This window comes from Furipterus horrens, unplaced genomic scaffold (assembly GCF_987537825.1).
Source record: "Furipterus horrens unplaced genomic scaffold, mFurHor1.1.pri manual_scaffold_6, whole genome shotgun sequence".
Lineage (NCBI taxonomy): Eukaryota > Metazoa > Chordata > Mammalia > Chiroptera > Furipteridae > Furipterus > Furipterus horrens.
Genome location: NW_028327176.1, coordinates 88,833,121 through 88,851,379, shown reverse-complemented (window position 1 = coordinate 88,851,379; position 18,259 = coordinate 88,833,121). Strand labels below are relative to the sequence as shown.

The 18,259-nt window shown below is 49.3% G+C and overlaps 2 protein-coding genes and 1 non-coding gene across 4 annotated transcripts; all 3 read right to left on the bottom strand.

Moving 5' to 3' along the window:
* Positions 1–3,261: 3,261 nt before the first annotated feature.
* RPL10A (ribosomal protein L10a) lies at positions 3,262–5,674 on the bottom strand. Its single transcript, XM_090282271.1, has 6 exons — positions 5,601–5,674; positions 5,181–5,255; positions 5,016–5,096; positions 4,522–4,670; positions 3,733–3,905; positions 3,262–3,465 (listed from the first exon to the last, which is right to left on the bottom strand). The coding sequence occupies exons 1-6, from the start codon at positions 5,603–5,605 to the stop codon at positions 3,295–3,297; spliced, it is 654 nt and encodes a 217-aa protein (XP_090138397.1). The 5' UTR covers positions 5,606–5,674; the 3' UTR covers positions 3,262–3,294.
* A 1,006-nt stretch (positions 5,675–6,680) lies between these two features.
* Positions 6,681–16,694, bottom strand: FANCE (FA complementation group E). Of its 2 annotated transcripts, none has more exons than XM_090282270.1 (10): positions 16,240–16,694; positions 13,461–14,079; positions 12,863–12,907; positions 12,513–12,572; positions 12,074–12,247; positions 11,550–11,673; positions 11,291–11,369; positions 9,903–9,969; positions 8,758–8,883; positions 6,681–7,226 (listed from the first exon to the last, which is right to left on the bottom strand). In XM_090282270.1, the coding sequence occupies exons 1-10, from the start codon at positions 16,485–16,487 to the stop codon at positions 7,125–7,127; spliced, it is 1,644 nt and encodes a 547-aa protein (XP_090138396.1). In that variant the 5' UTR covers positions 16,488–16,694; the 3' UTR covers positions 6,681–7,124. The 2 variants fall into 2 exon arrangements, with proteins under 2 accessions (XP_090138396.1, XP_090138395.1); XM_090282269.1 differs by having other exon boundaries at positions 12,074–12,217.
* Positions 15,256–15,381, bottom strand: LOC150006878 (small nucleolar RNA SNORA28). Its single transcript, XR_016512173.1, has one exon. It is a non-coding gene; the product is annotated as a small nucleolar RNA SNORA28 (small nucleolar RNA).
* Positions 16,695–18,259: the final 1,565 nt, after the last annotated feature.

Genomic DNA, 18,259 nt, shown 5'->3' with positions numbered 1-18,259 from the left:
CTATTCTGTGCTTGAAGCATCATCGAGTGGGGTTCGTTGCCTTCGCTGCTCTCCTAGAGTAAGCAGCCTTCAGGTAACTTCTTTTAGAGTAACGTAGGTCTCTCATGCAGAAAATTTGAGGAGTGAAATATGACCAGCCTCCTTGCTTTCTCTTTTCTCTACCCCCTGCCCCCAACCGCAAATGTAACAAAGTGGGTGATGAATTCCTTTGAGGTTCCAAAGTAGGGAGGGAACCAGGATAAGAAGGTCCTTGTGAGCCCAAAGCCCAGTGCTCTCAGGGAAGTGGCTCTCCCCTGTCAGGTTCTGTGGGAAGCTGTGCGGAAAGGCCAACAAAGCTAGAGCCTGAAGAAGGGACCTATAGTTCTGGCTTTCCTACCCCTACTTCTGTTCCAATGTTTCCAGGGAAAAGGGAGGAGTGACATCTTTTTGTCGGTTCCACAGTCAAAGCCAGAGCACTGTCCTGGGAGTTCATGAGGGCTCATTTTCCTATAGCACAACTGCTGGAAAACTGGGGCTTCTCAGATATTTGAGCCCTAAATTCTAACTCAGGTGCACACTGAGGTTTGGACTATCATACTACTGGCTAGGATTTTATTAAATTCATTCAACATTCATTTACAGCAGAAGCAGCCTGTGCCCCCACGTGTTCTCAGTTTTCTTTCCGATTCCACTGCCTACTTCCCTTTTCTCTTGATGGAGGTGCTGTGGGCCTCTTGAGGGCAGCCATTATGTGTCTTAAACAGATTCCCCAGAGCCCAGCTCCAAGTGGTGAGTCAGTGTTTGGTTAATATAGAGTTGGCTTTTAAGGACCCTTACCCCAATACACAGGGCTCAGATTTATAAAGTGCAGGTTTGATTTAAATTCAGGTTCAGATAAGTAATGCACAAAGATTCAAGTCCCCAAGTAGTTCTACATACCCATTTATCTTGCCTTAGTTTCCAAAATGACTTTTTAAGGGTTTTATTCCTTGACTTACTCCAGACAAGAGGGCATCATGAATTTTGTTCTCCCCATTCATCAGCATATTAATGAGGTGTCCTCAGGATCACCTCCACTCAATCTGTCCTAAATCCGACTGACATCTATGTACCAGGTCTGATACATTTATGTATGTGACTACAGTATATGAAATCACCATTTTGTCACTGCTGTTTAATTGAGTACTAAGTGCCTGGCACCATGCAAAGCACATAATCCTTTTAAGTTGATACTCCTGTCTCTCAGGTAGGCACCACCATCACCTGCACTTTCAGTAGAAAACTAGAGAAGTTAATAGACTTGCTCAACAGGCTCACATCGCTCCTGGAATTCAAACTCAGGCCGTGGAGAGAACTTCAGCCCACACAAGCAATCACATGGCTGGTCATCTTGCACTCAACAAATTGGGCATATATCTGAGGTCATGAGAAACCTGACACCCTTGGCTGCACTATGGCATTATCATGACAGGACCACTTGTGGGTGCAGATATCTTCCTGGTCTTAGGCTCAGAGATGGACTGCACCTGTGTGCCCACCAAGGCCCTCAGGAGCGGCTGGCTGCCACAGGTGCAGCTGGGGCTCACCTGTTTTGTCTTTGCCTCCTGGCTCTATTTTCTAACTGTACTCAAGTGCCTGTAAGCAGCTTCATGGCAGACACAAGGAATAAAACATATTCACACTTGTTGCTTTTGTATGACATTCCCCATGTCATCAAATCATCATAAATTTTCTTGCCTATTTTTAAGTATTGCCTTTTTCTCCCCTTGATTACAATTATAGGACTTCAGAAATTCCCAAATAAAAATCATTTAACTGAGTTAAATATGGCAATATTTTATGTAAGCTTTCATTCAATAAAATTGGGTCCTAATTTAATAGCCAGCTTTTCCTTCTTAAGGGAACATCGTTCAACAAGCCTATTTTACTACTCCTGATGCTTTATCAGACTAGGGAAAAGAGAAAGCTAGTCCTACCTTAAGAACCAAAATTCATCTGATTTCAGTGTAGCTACTTTACCTGCAAATTTATTAAGCTTAAATGGCAAAGAAACTATTCTTTGGTGAGAACATTGGACAGTTTTTAGTTTAAGGCCAGATAAAACTTGTTAGAAGGTGCAGCATTTTTATTTATGCTTTGGATTAGCCTTTCGTCTATTAAAATTGGTGGGATGACCTGATTCCTTTATTTACCAAAGTTAAATGAAGCAGACTCAAGTTAAATCACAGGTGTTTCCCAGTATAGCAAGCCACTTCTTCTTCAGTGACCAGGACTGGAGGTAGGAACTGCCGCAGCAAATCCCTCAGGTCGGGGGAGAGGGCAGAGCCTGGAGACTTTCACATCCTGATCTCACCCATTACTCCCCTAAAAAAAGATCAGCAGGGCCCATGAATTACAACATTGTATTTTCCTAAAAATATCATAGTGAAATACTGTATACAGTATTCCTTCCCTTATCGCAGGTATTACGTTCTAGATGCCCCTGTGATAGGTGGAAATCCGCAAAGTAGGAAACATATTTTAGTATTTATATATTTTTAGGCTTTATAAACCCTTCCCACACTTATAAACCCTTCCCAGTCCCTTATTAACCTTTTCCACTTTTTTATAAACACTACTTATGTTCTTAAACATATTCTACTCTTAAACCCACTGAACATACATATACAGTACCACAAAATCCTGCGATCTAGTGAAAAAACTAAGATAACTATTTTTAAACATCCCGCAATACAGTGAGGCCACGGTATAGGGAGGGACTATTGTTATTTTGGGTCAGACAAGCAAATATCAGACCCATTCCTCAGGGTTTATAAATCACTCTCATCAGAAACATCTAGGAACCCAATCTCCATTTGTAATAACTTTGTGACCCTACAAACCAAGATCCCAAATGCATGATTAAAAAAAAAAAATACCCCACAAAACCCAGAAAGCTCACATTAACCACCCAATACACAAGCCATACATTAAGCATGCTGCCGAGAGCTGAGTCAATGTCCTCAATGTGAAGCCTCTCCACTAGTAAGCAGCACAAGCACACAGGCTTGAGTCCTGCTCCTGAACGTTATTGGAAGCGCTTCAGTCCTGGTTAGCAATTGTACTGTCACAGGTTATAAACATCTAAGAGACTGGAGAAAGACCACATGGTTTTGAGGGCAGTAAGACCCTTTCCTAGTTTACAGTATGGGTAAAATGACTACCCACCACTGTGCTGTGGCACACAATCTCAACTTACAGAGCACCCCTCTCCCACCCCACCAAGTCACAGGCAGACACAGGTAATGACAGCAGTATGGTTTATTAAGCTGTGCCTTAGTACAGGCGCTGGGGCTTGCCCATGGTGCTCTTGATGTATAAAGCCCGGACATTCTGCCAGTTCTTTTTGAGCAGTGACACCAGGAAATTGACAGCCAAGTGGATGTTGTACACAAGCTCATCGTCTGTCATCTTCACATGACCAACAGCCACTGCCAGACACAGCACCTGTGGGGAGAGGAAGGTCACACCAGGTTGTGGCTAGATGCAAGAGAACATGGGAAGACTGGGAACATACATGAGGCAGATAGCCCATCCGTCCATCCCAGTGACCTAACGAGCACTGGTCTGGACCCAGCCCAGGAAGTTGGGGGCTATCTTAAAAGCATCACAGAAATGCAAATCAGGGCTCCTATTTAGAGAATGCGGGCAAGCTACAGGGCCCTGCCACCTGTTACCATGGCTTAACCTATGCAACCAGCAAGGCCTCCTTACCTTCTTCATCTGGAACTTAATTGTGGATTTCACTTCATCGACTTTGGCCACCATGTTCTCATTGTGGGTCAACAAGGAAGGGAACTTGCCAGCCTTATTCAGGCCAGGGCCCAGGATTCGTGGGATCTGCTTGATCAGAGACTCTGAAGCCAAAAAGGCATCATACTTCTTGGCTGGTAAAGAGTAAGGCATCGCATGCTTAGAACCCTGAAAGGCTGACCTCCACACAGGGCTCTGTGAACCAACCAGAAGTGGCCCCAAACCAGCACAGTCTACCCCTCCTTCAGGTGCTAAGTCTTTTCAATCCTTTCCTCACTCCAGTTTAATCATCTCCGCCCTTTGGACTTCTACTGGTCCAACATTCATATAAAACCTCACATCAGAAGCCCAAGCTGACCCACAATCCATGTGCAATGGAAAATGCATTCTCTGGTTAATCCTGCCTTCCTACTTTCTTGCTACATGACAACCAGGGCACCTGTAAAATGTTTAGAGCAGAGATTAATAAGAAACTAAACTGGAGCGTCAAGTAGAAATTCTAATTCAGAACACAAGCACTTGACTAGTCAATGGATCACCTGTTTACCACCTAGCCCCCCTCTTCCCTTGTAATAAAACTCAATCATCAAAGCAAACATAAAAAGAACTTTCCTAACCTCAAGCTAACCAATGACAGCAGATCCCTTTGGTCACAATCCTACCCTCCTTATTTTAAAATCCAAATGGCATTAGTACCACTTTTCCACCACTTCCGTGAGAACTGTCTGTCCACATCCCATCCCCACTCACCCAGCTTCTTGACCAGTTTCTTGTTCTTGTTGAGTTTCTTCAGCGCCTCGATGTCCATGTGGGGGATGTCCACCGCCTTGGCCTCATCACAGTGCTGCTGGTCCCCCAGAACACACACGGAGAACTTGGGGCGGGGCGTGGACTTAAGCCTGTGGTTGTGGGACAGGACACGTCACACCCAACCCTGGGTCCCAAGGCAGGTGAACGGGTCTGGGACCGCGGCAGCCACCGAGCCTTACCCAGAGCGTCCACGTTCACCAACAGCTAGTCTGGCTTCTCAAACTAGCCGGCGGGCTCGGCCAAGGCCTCCCCACGCCTCCCCTCTTGTTTTAAGACCCAGGGTGAGGGTCCGTCCTGCCGCGCCAGCCCAGAGCAGGGGTTCTGAACTACCCCGGGCACTTCAGTGCCGCGCGTGCCTGCCCCCTCGGGCTCAACAGGAGCCTCCAGGCAAGAGCTGTGCGCAGAGGGCTGAGTGGGGTCAGAACGGTGCCAACCTGACGGTGCCCGAGAAGCGTTTGTCCTTCTGAGGGTCATAGTTCTTCAAGCTGATCTGCAGCTCCACCGTCTCCAAAAACCTTACAGAGAGTAACAATTCAGTCAGCTGCGCGTGGCTCCCCAAGACCCCCAGGGTCCGCCCTCCCGCGGAGGCCCGCGCTTACTTCCGGCGCTTGCGCTGGTTCCCGTGCAGGACTTCCCGCACCGCCTCGTAGAGCGTATCGCGGGAGACTTTGCTGCTGTGAGAGAGAAGCAAGACCAGCGCTCAGGAACCGGGGGCCGCGGACCAACACCCTCGGCGTGGTTAGGAAGGAGCGTCAGACTTAGCGACTGGGGGGTTGTGACACCAGATCGGAAGATGTGGGTCCGCGAACCAGATGTAGGCCCCGGGAAAGAGGGACCCCATTGGCGGCCGGGCCTGGCCCAAGAACTTGGAACGCGGGGACCGCAGGCGGACGACCGGCAGAAAACGCCCCGCAGCGAAGCAAGGGGCAAGGATCCCAATTTCATCTGTAGGGTGCCCTTTCCCACGGAGGTGCCTGGAGGTGTGGATGAGCACGGATAACCCCCTAAATATCACTCACCTCATGATTCCTCACGCCGCAAAAACCGGAAAAGAGAATAATTCCGTTCGCGCATGCGCACAAATAGGGATCTTTTCTCGCGAGAGATGCCTTGTGTCTTCCCTTCTGAGTGCGGTCGGCTTCTTTATCCCCGGGAGCGCCGGCGTTTGCGGCCGCTGGAGGGCGCTGCCGCGCGTGGCACCGCTATGTCAGCGCCCAGACCACTTGAGATGCTGCGGTCCTGGACGTCCCATGGCACGCTGAGACTATCTTCTTTCGCGCCAGCAGCTGCCAGGCCCATAGGGAAGAGGCTAGGTCCAGGGCTTCAGCTTCAGATGTCATGTACTGGGCCGCTGAGAGCGTGCAGTTTCTGCATGTTTGTCTGCAGACTTCCTCTGCCGACTTCCTCCTGCCTTCCCCGCACCTGTCTCAAAAGCAGGCTTTACTCCTGATCCTTCGCCCTCATCTTGCTCTAATGGGGGCCCAAGGCTGCCGAGGGAGTTGTGAAAAGGGACATGTCAATAAAGTTGTGTTCTTGACCCCACAAAGCCTAGCCTGCAGTGGGGAAGAGCTGGAAAGGTACTCTAAGGAACTTTCACCCCATGGCTGCTTCAATAACACCAACCCGCTGTGTTTACTATGTAAAAGGCGCCTAGCTAGGTGCTATGGGAAGATGTAAAACAGACACGCCCAGCGTTGCACACCCTTTCTGCCTTTTCATGTTCAATAGGCCACATCCTCTTCTCAGTCCACAGTAACCCCAGGACCTCCATCCCTACTCAAACGTCTTCTCCCCAAAAAAGCGTTCCCCAACTTGTCTGAGTCACTCCCACCTTCAAGCCCCCCACCCCTTGGTTGCTGCCCACCTCACCTACTCAACAGACAGCTAACAGGGTTGGGGTGGGTGGTATCACATTACCTGGCCCACAGAACCTGAATGAACTTCAGAACTCTACCACCTTCCTCTCACACAACATTCCACTGGGAAAAAATGCTCCTTGTCGCTGGGCAAGGTAAGAGTGGAGGTAGGGGTGTTGGTGAGTTGATTTTCAACAAATACCCAGAGTTGATAGGAATGCAGGGACTGTTTGTAATAAGACATTGTTGTACTTCTCACTTTTTATTAAATAGCATCGATAAATTACTATTCAAGTCAGAACAGTACAAGGAATCATAACACACACTGGAGCACGAGATTTGTACAGAGCACACAGGTCCCCCAGAGCATCATTCGGCTATTCTGGGTCTGCTGTGACCCTACAGGGCTTGTAGGAGTTTCTGTTGCCACAGCCTGAGGTAGAAGTGACAAGGAGTGAGCCAGGGTCAGCAGCCCTTGGAAATCCAGCCCTCTTAGCCTGGTACCCTCCACTGCTTGGGAGGTCAAGATGGCTTCCCTGCAGCCTGGAACAGGAGGCAGTTGATGCCTGGGATGGCCAGGCTCAGCCTTTACCCCAAGACAGAGGGATAAGGAGAGGTGCTGAGGGCAGAAGTGCCCTTCAGGAAGCTGGTGTGAGAGCTCTAGGAGAATGGTCCCTTGGTGGAAGATCAGGGGGGCAGGTGTCTCAGGGCGGACTGCAGGGACTTCCTCAGGAAAGTGGTGTTGAGCGAGAGGGGTGCGGCCAGATCCAGCCTCTGGGTCTCAGTGATCTAGGGAGGAGGAAGAATCATGTCAGGACCCAGAAGCTGGTCCCTCCCCTCCCATCCAACCCTGGGCTCTACTCAGAAAGGAGAGGAATCTAAGACTTAAGGATAATGGGGGGAAGCAATGACTCCCTGAGCAATTGAACCTCATTATTTCATCATGGTGAAGAAAATCTTTGGATTCAGGTGGACTTGAGCCAAATACTAACTGCACAACTTACTAAGTCAGTCATATTAATAACAACGGACAACAGAGGGCTTTCTATGTGGCAGTAATTATGTGCGTTAGTTCATAAAAGCCTCACAACCCTCCCAGTTACAGAGGAGGAAACTATAGTTCAGAGACAATCTACTGAGATTGCCCCTTCCCTGTGGGCCAGTTTTTCTTTCCTGACCTGTTGCTACAACCTCCTGATAGGCCTCAACACTGTATCTTCCCTCCCTAATCCCCACTCCTTAAAGAGGCCAGAGGTTTCTTTATAAAATGCAAATCTGACCAAGTCACTCCAGCTGAAGGCCATGGGATAACTCCTGAGGCCTCGTATTGGAGGCCCTGCTTCCAGGATCTAGAGGATCCAGGAGCCTCCTGATATGTGTTCATAAGATGTGTGTTCAAATATTCATTTTTTCTGGGAGGAGCTATATCTTTTATCAAAGCATCAAACTGGTCTACGACTCTCAACGAAAAGGTAAAGAGCCAACAGCTGAGAATACCAGGCCTTCAAGATGAAGTCCAAGCTCCTCCTCATAACCTAAAGGGCCCTTCGTAAGATGCTACCATGGCTTGGCAAGGTGACCTTGGGCAAGTTACTTTAACCATTCTGAGTCTCAATTTCTTTTTCTATGAAATAGAACTAATAATAGTATCTTCCCATAGTGATAATGCATGGAACAAACTAGCAAGTTAACATATGGAAAGGGCTTAGAACAGCACCTGAGATGTAGCAGGGGCTATGCAAGTATCAGCTCTTGGTACTTTAGCTAACCTCATCCCTGACCATCATCAACTCTCATGTTTTTAGGCCCCAGCTACAACGAACTCCCTGTAGACCCCTTGGACATGCACTGCTTACAGTGTGCTTTCCCTCAAATGCCCTTTCCTGCATCTTGACCCTTGACTAACACTCACCTTTTAAAAGTCGGGAAGCCTGTCTCAATTCACAACCACAGAAAAGGTTTAGTTGCCCTTCTTCCTCTGTTGCCAAAAGCCCTATGCAAATCTCTCATCTGGCTCCTACCAGATGTTACAATGATCTTTTTATCATCTCTCTCCCCTTCCACTAACCTGGAATTAGGGGAGAGGGTCAAGTCAAGGGCAGCGACTGTGATATGGTCATTGTCGATTCCCCATATGGCATCTGGCCCACAGCAATGTTGGCTGAATGAGTGAACTAAGTAGTCTCATTCCCTAGTGCTGGGCTTGAACTTGTGATTTCCCTGGCTAATAGTCAGGGTTTTCTCCCTGGCAAACACGTGTACACCCTCGTGGCAGGTTCAGAGCAGCAGGACCAGCCCTCATGGCCCTACCAATACTCACACTGGCCTGATACTTAGTCATCACCGTCAGCATGAGCTTGGCATAGGCCATGGATGTGGTGGCTGCCAGCCCCTCTTTACAGAGCCTCTCCATCAACACATTGAACTTCTCGGGGGTCATCTCCACCTGCACACATTGGGAGATGGGATGGTAGCACAAGAAAAGGCGTAACTGGGTGACCCTATGCAAGTCACTTAACCAAACTTAGCCTCAGCTTCCACATCTATAAAATGGGGCTCATAAAATCTAACTCTGAAGACTGTGAAAAGGATTAAATGAGATAATGCACATAAAGCTGGCACACAGGTCTCAGAAAATCATGGCGACCATTGCAAAGACTCAGATTAGGACCAAGGGAGGCCAGAGATCCCTAGCCTGGCTTAGTGGTTGAAGATACACAGGAGTGATACTGCCAGCATAATAACAATAGCTCTTCATAAAAAAAAATTAATAAGCATTATTATGCACCAGGCTCCATTCGAGCACTTTATACCTATTACCCCATTTAAACCTCACCACAGTCTAATGTGGTCGGTGCTGTCATCACTCCCTTTAGTAGATGAGGAAACTGGGACATAAAGAGGTTAGGTCAACATCTAAGTTATAATCAAATGAGGCAGAATTTTAGATACTGATATGGAAAAATTGCCAAAATATACAGTTAAGTGATTAAAGCAAAATACAGAGAACCAAGCTTGCTGTTACCACCTATATAAAAAGCAGAGGAAAAGTACATTTACACATGTCCCTGTAGATATAAAGCACCTCTGGGAGGGTTCCCCTGAAACTAATGACATTGATTCACCCTGGGGAGGGGAATCTGGATGGCTGGGGTATATTTTTCACTATTATCTTTTTGAGCTTTCAAAACACATATGAATTTACTACCTATTCAATAATAAAACTAAATTTATACACACACATCAGAGCCAGTAAGAAGCACTGAAGGGATTTACCATGCAGTCAGCTCTCTGCTACCAGCCTTTGAAGCCCAGGACGCTCCCACGGTCACAGGGCCCGCTCTGTAGGGCAGCTGTACTGCCTGCCCCTCCGTCATCGAAGGGATCAGAAACACAGGAGCCCCACGCCCGTCCACAGCCCTGCGGCACTTCTTTGTCCACTTTTCCCCAAGGCAGCCTGCTCACCTGCCGCTCCAAGAGTGACTGCAACACCAAGAAAGTCTGCTCCTTCCAGGGCAACTCCAGGATCTGTCTGTAAAACACAAGCCCAGGTGGGTAAGGCCTGGCCTCTCACCCAAGCCTGGGTATCTACTGCTCCTACTGGAAGGCTGGGCAAGGGCCCGGGGACAGCCAGACCCCCACCCCCCACCTGATTCTGCCGGCTGCCCAGTAGCCATTGTTGCAGAGCCCATGCTCAGCACTGGGAAGGCCACAACCCAAGACTCTGGGAACTGACAATGGCACTTGGCAGTGGGGTGTACAATGCTCCCCTGAAAATAACCAGGAGTCAAGAATACATCCTGAGTACAAAAGGTGGGGGCAACCCAGGGAACATAATGGTGGGTGAGATGACACACACAGGGCTTGCTAAGGAAGGTGAGCCTGCCCTGTGGGGCCCCACCCACAGTGAGGTCCACTCCAGCTGTGCTCCCTGTTCTACCGTGTGGTCCTCAGCTTGTCTGGAAAGGTGACGTGTCACACAGACAGTGTGGCTTCTTGGGTGCACAGACTTGGTTTTGATCCCAGCCTCTCCCACTTGCTACCTGGGTGAGCTTTGGCCACATCCCTTAACCTCTCTGAGCTTGTTTTTCCAGCAGCACCTACCTCACCAGATTGCATGAAGACCGAGATAATAAATTTAAAGGACAGACACAGTGCTCAGTATATGGTGGCTGATATTATTTTTGAGACTGTCCCCTACTCATATTATACTTAGCATTTTATATTTCATGTTGGTGTCCAATGGGATCTTACCTACTCATTATTTCTACATGTCTACGTCTTGACTCCCGATTGTAATACCAATTTAATAACAATTTCTTAGTATTTACTAAGTACCAAGTACTGTACTGAGATCTTTATATGAATTATCACATTTAATATCTAGAAAAATCCTACATAGTGAGTATTATCCCCATTTTTCATTTGAAGAAGCTCTGAGAGGCTCAGAGATATGGAGTAACCTGTTTGAGTTACACATTTTAAAAAAAGAAAAGCAAAAGTGAGATTTAAAACCATGTTTTGCCTGACTGCCGAGTCAGTGCTCTTAATCACAGTGTCAATTTCCAACTACACTGTAAACTACGCAAGAGCCAGGACCACCAGCCTCTTCTCTGCATTCCACAAGGTGCCTGGCAGGGGAGACTGAAACCCCGGGCTTGGGAAGAGCCACAGAGCAACTTGCACAGACCCAGGTGGGAAGGCACGAGCCCTGTTCAGACAACAGTGAGAGGGGGCACCTCCTATCTTCCAGGCACAGGGCCTGGTACCCAGTGGCTGCAACTCCAGATTGCCGGGAACAGACTTGGTCGGGGCAGGAGGTGGGAGTGGGTTGTGGAGGCCGGCATACTCACCCCAGGATTAGAACCTGCCTGTCTGGCTCCAGGGCCTCATCCTTCATAAGGCAACACAATAGCTCTGTTTGAGCTGGACCTGGGTAGGGGACAGCAGACAGGGGAAGTCTGGAGAAAATGGCAGGAGAGGATGGGACTACAGGGAACAGAATGCTCAGTTCATTATAGGGGCATTATCGGGGAAGTAACAGGTTTTACTCATTGGACATCCAAACCCTGCCAGGGTCACCCTGGGGTGAAGGCTGTTTCCAGAGTTTACCTGTTTCTGGGGCCTGGAGCACGGGACCTAGGAGGGCTTTGCAGACGGGGTGGGTATACTTGGCACAGAAGGAAGTCAGGGAAGCTGTGAGCAGACGGGAGGCTGAGGAAGTCAGGGAGAGAATCTACAGCCAATGGGGAGAAAAATACTATTTAATTCACTTCTTTTTACCTTCAATAAATGTTTATCAGACACATATTTCAGATGGTGATATATGTTACAGAGGAAAAAAAAGTTCTTTTATCTAGGACTCACACGGACCCACCCATTAGAAGACACATAGCTGCCTTCCCCAGCACGCAAATCCCCAAGCCCAACTCCCTTTGGAATGGTCTGAGGTTCAAGGAGAAGTTAGATGCCATGTGGGTGGGTGGCCTGGGGGTGCATGCCCTTCCCTTGCCCTAGGCTGCCTGACCGGGCCAGAAGCCTGCAAGGCTGGAACACCCTCTCCCAAGCACCACCCTTCTGAGGGCTCGGACTCTCCCGGCCGTGCCCAGCAGTCTGAGGGCACCCAATGCACCTACCCGTTCAAGAAAGAGGCTCCTGGCCAGCACAGTAGCACTGCTGAGGCTAAGGTCTGGTGAAAGGGACAGCAGCCAGGTACAGAGCTGCAGAAGACCTGTGTCCGAGAGCTGGGGGAGCTGCAGCTGGGCACAGAGCAGGTCTACCTGCCGAGCAGGAGGGAGGACAGAAGGACACTACGTCTGTTTCTGCGAGGCTGTCTCAAGCCAACTGGGCAGCAGAGGGGTAGGGCGAGGACACTCCAGGGTAAGGTAAGGCTGGGAGGGCTGCCGTATGGGGTGGAGTCAAGGGCTGAAAAAACCACTCAGGGTGACCCTCGCCTGAGAGACCAAAAAACCCCAAGCCCCAAACAACAAAATCCCCCCCAAAATGTCACATGAGGCAGAGAAACATAAAGTTAAATGGAAAAGGCTGGGGTCCAGGCAATCTTTCTGGACTCACCTGGCTGGCACTGCACTCATGGAGAAGCTGCAGTTCAACTGGGGGGGCATCCTCCAACCTCTGGGAAGGCAAAACCCATGTGAGGGCTGGCAGGGTGCTTGACCATAAGTCACGAGGCCACCCCTTTGACTGGAGTGGGTGGCCGAGAACTCGGGAAGGCACTACCAGACGACATATCAGTACTTGGGCCCAGAAACGCCCTGCAGCGCCTGTCCTCACCGCACCCCTCACCCAAACAGCCTGGGCCTCACTGTGTGACATCCCTCCCACTGCACCCCCCCACCCCCCCAGCACAGCTGAGGCCCAGGAAGGTGAGGAAGGGCTATGGTGAGCAGGGTGGGGTCACTCACCTCCCTGCAGGTGTTGAGCTGCTTCTGCAGCCTGGGAACCTGGTCCTGCAGAGGAGAGCCCAGTCACTGCCAGGTCCCTACCCACAGAGCACGGCCTCAAGCCCAGTCCCAGCTCCTCTCCTCAGAAGACCCCAAATTGGAGGGACATAGTAGGCAAAGGTGATTGACAAGTGCCAAGAACATAAAGCCTAAACCTTGAAAAGCACTCAAGATCTCAGACTAGACAAGGGCCATGCCTAGACTTGCCTTCTCTGCATCCACCCCAATGGGGACAGACCCAGGCCTTGGGCTGGGAGGGCAGGCTGGGTGCCGGCATCATTCCCCCCACTCCCATAGGATGGCACAGCAGGGGGGCTCTGGGGCCTTTCCTCTTGACTGGTACCCTCTAACCTCATGTTATAGATCATTAGGTCAAGGGTTTCCCACTTCCATTAGCTCCCTTCCCAAGTTTTTACAGCAGAGGCTCCATCCTCCTAACCCCACCCTCCTGCCCCTTGCTCCATGGACTACTTGGGGAAGTGTCCCAACCAGCTTTTGCCCTGGATAAAACCCCTACTCCTGAAGGATCACTCTGAACCCAGCCTCCTCACCCTTGTACCTGGATAGCTTTGGGCAACTCCAAATTCCCAGCTGAGCCCTTAGCATCCTCCAGACTCTGACCAGCCTCAGTGGGCTCAGCCTCCACGACAGGCTGGTTCTTAATGGGTGATGTGTCTCCTCCATCTGACAGAGTTTCCGGAGACTCACGTTCAGCTCTCTCCTCCTCATAACTTTCCTCTTCTTCCCTTCCCAAACACCGGGACCTTTTGGGGGCCCTCTCCATCTCAGGACTGGCAGGCTCCTCCTCCGGTTCCTTTCTACGTTTCCCAGGCCGCTGGGAGTCCTTGTCCTCTTCTTTTTCCTCTTCAGGGTCTGGAAACTGGGCCGACTGCAACCTCCTGCCCCCGGCGCCCAGATGCCTGCACAGGTCTCGGAGCTGTCTCTGGCACCCGTTAGACAGTGGGGACACTCCCTCAACGGAAACCCCAACACCCAGGTCCCTTTGCAGCAATTTCCCCAGGGCCTGGAGCCAGGCATCAGGGTCAGGGCTTGGATCCTGCTGTGCGATCTGCAGCAGAGGGAGCAGCCTGTTTTCAGGGAGCAATGGCCTAACAGCCATCAACAGGGACATCAGGTTCCGCCGGCATAACAGGGGCAATCGCAGCAGCAGTGGTTTCCTGAGGAGCAGAGGGAGGCAAGCAGTTAAGTCCTGCTGAAAGGAACACAGGGCAGACTGGGCAGGGCTAGAGGCTAGATGGAACGGACAGACGGGGGGCTGGGAGGCAGTACCTGTCAGTGTGGATGGAGAGGGGGACAGCATGAGTCACTCAAGTGTTTGCTGAACATCTATTATTCTATGCTGGACCTTGCTCTTAAGACACTTCCTATTTCAACTCAAAAATCACACTTGTTTTACATAAAAAAAAAGTCCTTTCCCAAACTTTATGTAAAAATACTCCAAGATGCTGTGCAATACTGTCTGAGGCCCTACGCTCCAGCTGGCATCCCCCTGGAGGTCACAGAGTGACATCTGTCCAACCCTAGTGTTCCTTTCACCAAAATGAGTTCCTAGGAGGCAGGGACAGTATTGTCTTCTTCCTGTGTCCCAGTACCCAGCAGGCACTTGATGCACATTTAGTGAATGAATTAACTCTGAGAATAAGTGTCCAGATAACAGCAAGGGCTGCTGAGGACAGAGCAGTGTCACTGTCTGTAATGTTGTGAAGGTACAAATCCAGATGCTGTGTGACCTGAGGTTTGTTGGGGTGGCAAGCAAGCCATGAGTGCATCTAGCCCACCACCCATCAAGCCTCTGCTCATCTCTGTACACAACTTTGCAGAGCTGCTCAGCATCACACACAAAGGTACTTGAGATGTGTGTGAAAGGGAAAAAAGCAGCTTTTCTTTGTGGAAGACAAACACTAAGTGAGACAGAAAACTAAAGTATAAAAAAATGGTCAATTTGTATGGAGGATATTTGGGAATAGAGAGGTGGGGAAGACCCTATTTAAAGGGCTTTTAGCTTTTTTTTTGTACTGGACCCCCTCTTATCAGAATAAGTGTTAAATATATAAAATAAGATACATAGGATTACAAAAGAAAACGATGATACTTAAGTACAGTTCTATCCAGGGACCTCACGTTAAGTCCCCCCTCTCCATACTGTCCAGAGAAAGCCGAGCAGCTAGAAAACATTTCTATAGCACCCAACCTGGGGTTTTTAAAAGTTCTCCTGACCCATCTCTTGAAATAAATTCAAAGTGGAGTGTGGGAAGAAAATATTAAGAACTTCTGTTTCTACTGAACTAAAACACAAGACATCAAGCATTACAATTTTTTTTTTTTTTTTTTACGCTGTCTAAGTCCATATAACGGCCAGTCTCACAGAGCAGAGAGCACCAGAATAGGTTAGACTCGGTTGCTGTAGCAAGCGCAAATTGTGGCAGGCAGATTCGATCACCTGCCACAGAGTGTTGCTTGCAGATTACAAATTTGTAATACACGGATTGGCCCTCACCCAATTCTCAGGGGTTTCCAAAAAGAGTGGAAGGCTGGCTCTTCACAATCCTAGAAGCTGCAGGTGGCACTCACTCACTTTTTTTTACTTTCTATGCATTTTAGTTCACTATAATAGTTAAATCCATTTATGAATACAGTAGTAACTCTTTTTAAGAAAATGAAACCCTCACAAAACAGACACATGGCTTATAAAAGAAAGTGAATACCAATAACGGAATCACAACCAAATAGGAAAATGGCAGGGCTGACACCTCTGCCCCTAGTAGGAATTGTCAGCCACATAAAGATGAAAAAAAAAAAATCAACTTCACCCAAAAGACTAGAAATGATGAAGAATACCATCCTTAAGGAAAGTGCTCTTGCCCTAAAATGTATGCTATGCTTTGAAAAAGTGATAACATAAAGTCAACACAATCAGATGTTTGTCACTTATCTCATTTTAAATTTCTAATTTAAAAATTTTCTGTTACGTACGTATTTTAACACATGTATGCACTTTGTAGGTAAGTATGCCTATATTGAAGGTACGAGTTCAGTTTTTTAGAGATGTAATGTGCGATCAAAATCGACCTGAGCCCACTGACTTATAATTATTCGTTTACACTTAGCTGAAGGCGTGTCTTGCGTCCCGGTACTCGGAACTGGCCGGCACACAGTAGGTACTCAATGAAACGCCACAGGGTGCGCGGCAGGGACCCCGTCGCTGTGGGGAATTACCCTCTCCGAGCCTCGGGCTCCTCCACTAGAGAAGGGAGGAGGCGCCGGCCTCTGCCTCACACGACAGTGGAGGGTGAGGTGCGGCGCCCGGCCGGACTTACATCTGCAGCCGACAGTCCAGGCCCTCCGTGACGGGCTCCTCCCGGCACAGCTCCTCCAGGAGGCGGCCCCAGGCAAAGGGCTCCCCGCCGCGGCTGCCCAGCGTTCGCAGCACCCCCAGGCCGCGCCGCGCCCCGTCCGGCCCCGCCTGCAGCGCCTGCAGCAGGAGGCGGGCGGAGGCCTCCAGCTGAGCCCAGGGCGCCCCTTCCGCGCTCTCAGCCTGAGCGGGCGCCGCGCCCGAGTCTGCCATGCCCGGGACCCGCGTCGCCTCCCTTTCCCCCGCTCCTCTGGCTCTGTTTCGGGCCTCAGCTCCGAGGCCTGGAGAAAGGAAGGACTCCAGTACTCGCCCGGACGCCGCGGCGGGTACCCTCTAGCGCCCGCCACAGTCCCTCATAAGCGCCCAAAATACGATAGAGATGCGTACGGAATGAAAAGAATGGAAACAAGAGACGCGGCCGGGGGAGTGGCGCAAGGGCAGGCCGGAAGGGGCGGGGCCAGCAACAGAGTAAGTGGAACAAAGTAGGGGAACTGGGAAGGCGGAGAGCGTATCCCCTGGAAGGGGCGGGGCCACAACGGAGGGGATTTGTTTGTGGGCGGGTCATACCGGACAGTGGGGCGGGGCGGGGCTTGATGGAGGGGCGGTTCCTCGGCTGCTGTCCCTAACCTTCCTCCACTGCTCTCTGAAGTAGGATCTTGGATAGGGGTGCAGAAAGGATGTCAGGGATCCTGTTGTACTTCAGGATCCAACCATCATTTAATTTTAGCCAATGCCCATGTTGCTTGTAGATCATGGGCCTTGCGACAAGCTTTGATCACAATTTACCACTCCACCATAACGTTGCCTGTTACACAGGTCATCAACGGCCATCATTTGGGTTTCAGTCCTCTCCAGAGATATTTGGTGTGCAAATACACCAGAGAATGGGGTCGCAGTAAAAGCTGACGCCCTCTATATAGCCAAATGCTTTGCTTGGAACTTCCTCCTAAAGCAGCATTGTTCTGATTGTTTATCTGGGGCCGGGTTGGTTCCACCTCCCAGGGTTTTAGTTGAAGGAACTCGGTTAGAGGAGGCAGGCTTCCGGCAAAAGAAGGTGCAATCTTGTGATGTATGAGAAATACATTGATATTTGGTCATTCAGATGGCTGAAATATTCGTGTCACACATACTTGGTCTTCATCCACAGTTCCTGGCTTACAGCTCCCAAACTCCTTGGAATTGCCGTGTCCTGTTATGTTGATGAGGTGGCGTTTGGATCCCACCCCGTAGGAGTCAATCTTGTGATTAGACGAACTTTCAGTCCCACTTCCTCATTGAGGGGGTGGAGAGGGTGCGGTGCTTGAAGTTGAATCAATCGCCAATGGCCAATGAGTTAGTCAATCATGACTACCTAATAAAGCCTCCATAAAACCCCAAAAAGAATACCTCCTGGGCCTTTCCCGTGAGCTTCCACCTTGAGGAAACAGAACACTTACACCATACTGGGCCCCAAACTGTTGCAAAGGGTAAAATTTTCTTTTTTATGGCCAAGTAGCATTCCATTGTATAAAAGTCCCATATTTGCTTAATCCACTCATCTGTTGATGGGAAACTTGGGCTGCTTCCCTATCTTGGCAATTGTAAACACTGCTATAAAAATAAGGGGTGCTTATGTTCTTTCGAATTTGTGTTTTTGGTTCCTTTGGATATATTCCCAGAAGTGGGATCACTGGGTCAAAAGCAGATCCATTTTTAATTTTTTGAAGTATCTCCATACTGCTTTCCACAGTAGCTGCACCAGACCGCATTCCCACTAACAGTACAAAAGGGTTCCCCTTTCTTCACATCACTACACTTGTTTGTTGATTTATTGATGATAGCCATTCTGACAGGTGTGATATGGTGTCTCATTGTGGTTTTAATTTGCATCTCTCTGATGAGTAGTGACATTGAGCATTTTTTCATATGTCTTTTGGTTATCTGTATGTCCACTGTGGAGAAGTGTCTATTCAGGTCCTTTGCTCATTTTTTAATTGTTTGTGTGT